The sequence below is a fragment of the Carassius auratus genome, unplaced genomic scaffold (genome assembly GCF_003368295.1).
Source record: "Carassius auratus strain Wakin unplaced genomic scaffold, ASM336829v1 scaf_tig00215230, whole genome shotgun sequence".
Classification (NCBI taxonomy): Eukaryota; Metazoa; Chordata; class Actinopteri; order Cypriniformes; family Cyprinidae; genus Carassius; species Carassius auratus.
The window spans coordinates 109,810-116,456 of NW_020527997.1; the positions used below are offsets into that span (position 1 = coordinate 109,810).

The window sequence follows — 6,647 nt, forward strand, 5'->3', positions numbered from 1 at the left end:
GGAAACAGACAGCAGCTTTAAATGAGGATCAAACGGATCAGATCAGAGCTGATTACAGAAGCATATGTTTTCATACGAAATGAAACATTATTTTAAATGTTTATTTTTTAAATTTCAAAGAGCGTTAAAATGTCTTGTTGCAATTTCAGCATTAAAGGTCTCAAAAAATGTTTCTTACAACGTTCAGTCAAGTACAACATCATACAAATGTTTTCTCTCAATGATACGTATATCAAATATTAATGAAGTTATAAAAACATTCCATAAACATTCAATATTAGGCTTTTTTTTATAACTTCTGATCAATTCCTTGCTGAATAAAAGCCTTGATATGAGTGTGAATCTACTGCCCTCGTGTGTGTGTTCATGCCAATGACATTTATAATATTGGATTAAAAACATAGGAGAACTGTTTAAATTACTAAAATGTAAATATTAGTATAGACTCAATTCAATTAATTGTATAAACATTTAAATCTTTTATATGGTTTTTATTTGCTATTCTTCAAACATGATCTGAACACACTTTAATGAAGAGATTTTACACACAGGCTATGAAATAAATGACATATTAATTTCCCAGACAGGTGATTTTCATATAAAACATCAATAAGATGTGAAGAAACTTTCTTTTTTTTCTTTAATTTACAAAATCAAGACACGAGAGCTTCATCTGTCACCACAAATATGAAGATTTTAATACGCATTATCAATATTGTCTAATCAGTGAGTCTCTTGCTGAAATACTGCACTAAATAATCAAGTACTTGTTCCCAGTTCGGTATTAAATAGGGAACAAATTATATGCATTTTAATACATATAATGCATAAATTGATATATAATTTAATTTATGTATTGTATATATTCAAATTAATGTGTATGTTATTACATTAATATTTGATATATTAATACATATTATATATAATAATAATACATTATATTTAAATAAGTAAAATGATATAAATATGAATGCAATACATTAAATAATATACTTTATTTAATCATATATATATTATTTTCGTTTATTAAATTTATTAATATGTTAACTGCACGTATAGATTTATTTATTAATAATTAATAATATAATTGCAAATAAAATAGGATACAAACACTGATCTAGATCAGTGGATACAAGGTAACCATGGTAACAGTGGAGAATAATGGAGAAGGGTCTACGCAGCTCTGACTGCCACTGTTCCTTTAAGACGCGCTGAGCGCTGATTGGCTGTTCACCGGCACGTGCTGTTCATGATGGCGGCGGATCCAGAACGAGCGTGGAGCGACGAGCAGCTCAAGAGTGAAGAAATACCGAAAAGAGAACTGATCACATTCATACAGGAGAACGCAGCGCACTCGGTAGCGTTACACTTCTACCGCATTCACCGCTAAAAGCTCCCGGTGTGACGCTCAGAGTCACGGAGTCACGCCGCAAAAGCGCATGCGTCACATCTGTGAATATACTCATGCGTTTATGTCGTTTGAATTAAAGGGGTCGTGTGACGTTGCTAAAAATAACATTATTTTGTGTTGTTGGTGTTATGCAATGTGTTTATGCGGTTTAAGGTTAAAAAAAAAACATTATTTTCCACATGCGGTAAATTATTGTTTCTCCTCTAAGCCCCGCCTTTTGAAACACGTGGATTTTTACAAAGCTCATCGTTCGGAAAAGCTAGGTGTGCTCTGATTGGCCAGCTATCCAGTGCGTTGTGATTGGCTTAATACCTCAAGCGTGTGACGGAAATGTTAGCAGCTCACCATACTATGATGCTGTGTAAAACCCGTACAAACGAGGCAGTTGTTGGATCCAGTGTGGACATAATTACTGATTATTATGACTTATACTGTCTTTTTACATGTTGCTTTGCATATCGCCCTGCGTAAACATAAAATCTGCATTTGTGAACCGAGAAACGACAAACAACAAGCGCTACTCTACACTGCTCAAAACGCAGGTTTAATTCATCTGTCATCATTTTTCTCAAAGTTCTTTTTATTTTCTTTATTTCCAGTTTCTATCTGAACACAAACTTCTTGGAAACATCAAGAATGTGGCAAAAACAGCCAAGAAAGAGCAGCTCATCGAGGCGTATAACCAGCTGTTTGAGAGCAAGGTAACAAACACACTCAGCTTTGTGCATGTGAATTATATTTCCATGATTGCTGTGTTTTTCTCAGAGGTTTAAGGGCACAGACGTGGATGCCGTGACTGAAAAGGTTCAAGCTGCTAAAATCAGTGATATTCCCAAAGAGATCAAGATGGAGCCAGTGGATGAGGTACGACAAGCATCATTAGAACCTTTCTCCTGTTCACTCGTCACTTGTCAATAATTGATTGTTGGTTGGTTGATCTTCAGGGGCCTCCGAAGTTCACAAAGACCATCCTGAAGAAAGGAGACAAGACTAACTTCCCCAAGAAAGGAGACACTGTGAGCTGCTGGTACACGGGGACACTGGAGGACGGGACTGTGTTCGACAGCAACATCCCTGCTAGTGAGACACGCGTGCAACACATATGCCACGCTAACCTCAACAAGACACGCGACGCGCTAACCTCAACAACACACACGACGCGCTAACCTCAACAACACACACGACGCGCTAACCTCAACAAGACCCACGACGCGCTAACCTCAACAAGACCCACGACGCGCTAACCTCAACAAGACACACGACGCGCTAACCTCAACAAGACACACGACGCGCTAACCTCAACAAGACACACGACGCGCTAACCTCAACAACACACACGACGCGCTAACCTCAACAACACACGACGCGCTAACCTCAACAAGACCCACCACGCGCTAACCTCAACAAGACACACGACGCGCTAACCTCAACAAGACCCACCACGCGCTAACCTCAACAAGACCCACCACGCGCTAACCTCAACAAGACCCACGACGCGCTAACCTCAACAAGACCCACGACGCGCTAACCTCAACAAGACCCACGACGCGCTAACCTCAACAAGACCCACGACGCGCTAACCTCAACAAGACCCACGACGCGCTAACCTCAACAAGACCCACGACGCGCTAACCTCAACAAGACACACGACGCGCTAACCTCAACAAGACCCACGACGCGCTAACCTCAACAAGACACACGACGCGCTAACCTCAACAAGACCCACGACGCGCTAACCTCAACAAGACCCACGACGCGCTAACCTCAACAAGACACACGACGCGCTAACCTCAACAAGACACATGACGCGCTAACCTCAACAAGACCCACGACGCGCTTACCTCAACAAGACACACGACGCGCTAACCTCAACAAGACACACGACGCGCTAACCTCAACAAGACCCACGACGCGCTAACCTCAACAAGACCCACGACGCGCTAACCTCAACAAGACACACGACGCGCTAACCTCAACAAGACACACGACGCGCTAACCTCAACAAGACACACGACGCGCTAACCTCAACAACACACACGACACGCTAACAACGACACACACACACACACGACATGCTAACGACACACACACGACACGCTAACCTCGACACACACACACGACATGTTAACCTCGACACACACACACACACGCTAACAACGATACACACACGACACGCTAATCTCGACACACACACACGACACGTTAACCTCGACACACACACACACACGACACGCTAACCTCGACACACACACACACACACAACGCGCTAACCTTAACACACCTTTAGAAGAAGCATGTCCCAAACTTTATATATCTCATGATTATTTGAAATCGCTATGGAAGAGATGGGCGTGGTCAGCAGAGCTCATTATCATTTAAAGAGACATGCACCGGAACTAGCAAAGCTGCTTTTGACGGGGGTGTAGTTTTACACGATTATTGAGGAATTTTACGCAGAGTATGTTACAGACATTTCAAGATGACCCTAAAGAAACAAATAAACTTGTGGAAAATGGGACTCCTTTAAAACATATTAAAAATTATACTTAATATTAAATAATTCACCATAAGCTAAATCTGTTTTTTGTTGGGTAATCAGATCATAGTTAGTATAAATGCTCTTTTATTTGATTTTTGTTTTTCAGCTGCAAAGAAGAAGAAGCAGACCAAACCTCTGAGCTTCAAGGTTGGGATGGGGCGAGTGATCCGAGGGGTACAGCACTTCATACTCTCTTATCATTTAGTAGTTTAATTATTATTATTTTATCTTTAGTATTTGCCTTTTTAAAGTCTATACAGCTTTGAATTAAGTTTTATAATTTATTTTATTTTAAAAGTCTGTTATCAATTTAATAAAAAAAGTCATTTAGTTTTTAGTTCCTATACTTTTTATAGTTTTTATTTTAATTAGTTTTAGTAATTTCATTTTTTTTGTCATTTTAACTATGTAATTAGTTTTTATTTTCCTAACTAGATTATTTTTGTATTCTATTTTCATTTTAAAGTTTAGTATTTTAGCTATAATTTCATTGAATTTAAATTTTATATATATATATATATATATATATATTAGTTTTCATTTTAGTTAAATATATGTAGTATATTCTAGTACAAGTCTAGTTTAAGTTTTATATTTCCTATTTTTATTTAAATTTTATTTCCATTTTTAGTAATTTAGTATTTTTTTCTACAAGCTTTTTTATATTCTAATTTCATTTTAAAGGTTTAGTAATTTAGCTGTTTTGATCGTTTTTATTTGTTTGTAGATGTCTGTATAGTTGTTTTAAAAAAAATTGAAGTTAGATTCGATTTTTATATTTTGTTTTCATTTGTTAAAAGTTTTGTTTCATCATTTATATAATTCTTTTTAACTTCTGTAGTTTTTGAATAAGATTTTTTTATTATCAGTTGATTTATTATTTTTAGATTTTATATTATTATTTATCGTTTTTAGTAGTTTAGAGGGGTATGATGGTTGTGTGTTGTTGACGTGCGTGTGTGTGTGTGTGTGTGGGGTGTGTGTGTGTACAGTGGGATGAAGGCCTGCTGGTGATGAGTAAAGGCGAGACGGCGCGGCTGGAGATCGAAGCTGAATGGGCTTATGGGAGGAAAGGCCTTCCTGACTCCAAGTATCCTTCAGTATCAGTGTGTGTGTGTGTGTGTGTGTGTGTGTGTGTGTGTGTGTGTCTGAGACGTTCTCCTGCCTTAACCTTCCTCTCCAGAATCCCTCCCAATGCCAAGCTGATCTTTGAGGTGGAGCTCGTCTCCATCGATTGATGGATGAAGCTGTTCATTACATCATGATGGAGATTCTTCAGTCTGACAGGAAAACTTTTCTGACTATTTTTGCATGATTGTAAAGTTCCAATAAAAGACAAACCCTGAACAAACCCAGCTGTGTGTGTGTGTGTTCATAAATATATACTCTTTACCAGTCAAAATTTGGGATTAAAGAATATTAGTATAAATCATATTATTCTGATTTCTGAAGATCATGTGACACTGAAGACTGGAGGAACGATGCTGAAAATACAGCGGAGCATCACAGAAATAAATTACACTTTAAAGGATATTAAAATAGAAACCATTATTTTATATTGTAATAATATTTTGAAAGATTACAGTATTTTTCTGTATTTTGGATGAAATAAATGCAGTGTTGATGAGCAGAAGAGACTTCTTTAAAAACATAAAACATTCTGATCCCAAACTCTTGATCGGTAGTGTGTACTGTATATAATTATTTATTTTAAATTAATATTATGTCTCTGTCTATAGATATAAACTAGTAGATAGAGATAAAAATATTTAAATATTAATTCATCTCTGAAAAAATAAAATGAATGTTATATTTACAAGTTATTTGCTGTTTTATGTATAAATGGAATATATTAAATTTAAAATATATAAAAGCACGCTTATGAAACTACATTGTTTTCATAGATGTATATAAAGAGCAAGATTTTTTTTGTGTGAGTAAAATGAATTGCATGTTTACAGAATATCTTTAAACCTATCAAATTGTTATATTTAATTTGACCCGTTTGTTTTACATATAGTAATGGATCATATTTAACATGCAATTAAGGAGTTGTTTGTAACCTCCTCCAGATGAGAATAATTAGCACAAGTCAAAGTTTTCTATTTTAATCAGTATATTTCTTCACCTCCTCTTCTCTTATTTGATCCGTGTCCTGGTGTTCATGTAAAGCAGGAGTCTGTGGCTCAGAGTTCAGAGAGAATCTTTATTATGATCAGTTTCTCCAAGCGAGTCGAGCTGGTTTAGGAGTTGGCGTTGGGACCCTTCTTCTTGCCGAAGGTGGGCACCACGTTGACGAAGCGGCGGTTGTACTGGATGCGACGCTTGGCCCGACCAGTCTTCTTCTTCTTCTTCTCCTGTTTGTCCACCTGCAGACGGACAGAACCACGGTCAGACCTTCTGTCCCACACTACAGCAAACACTCGTTAATAAAGGAACCACTGACTTACTTTGGGAGTCTGTCCTCTTACTTTACCGGCGCGAGCCAGAGATCCGTGGACTTTACCTGATCGACACAAACACAGACACCAGTGAGTGGAGCCCTGTCAAGCTGTAAGCTCTTCTATAGACCGCTGAAGTCCAGTCAGTATAATCAAACACAGATGAAGCTGTAGAACCATCTCAAAGATGATCAGAAGAAACGGACAGCACCTGAGCTACATACATGAGTGTCACAGCAACGGGTGTGAATACTTA

At 37.7% G+C, this 6,647-nt stretch overlaps 1 protein-coding gene across 1 annotated transcript; it reads left to right on the forward strand.

The window, feature by feature from the left end:
• The first annotated feature begins 1,199 nt into the window (after positions 1–1,199).
• Positions 1,200–5,303, forward strand: LOC113094026 (peptidyl-prolyl cis-trans isomerase FKBP3-like). The gene is made up of 7 exons (XM_026259651.1): positions 1,200–1,357; positions 2,011–2,112; positions 2,177–2,275; positions 2,356–2,491; positions 4,057–4,124; positions 4,943–5,040; positions 5,134–5,303. Exons 1-7 carry the CDS (start codon positions 1,250–1,252, stop codon positions 5,186–5,188), a joined length of 666 nt encoding a protein of 221 aa, XP_026115436.1. The 5' UTR covers positions 1,200–1,249; the 3' UTR covers positions 5,189–5,303.
• Positions 5,304–6,647: the final 1,344 nt, after the last annotated feature.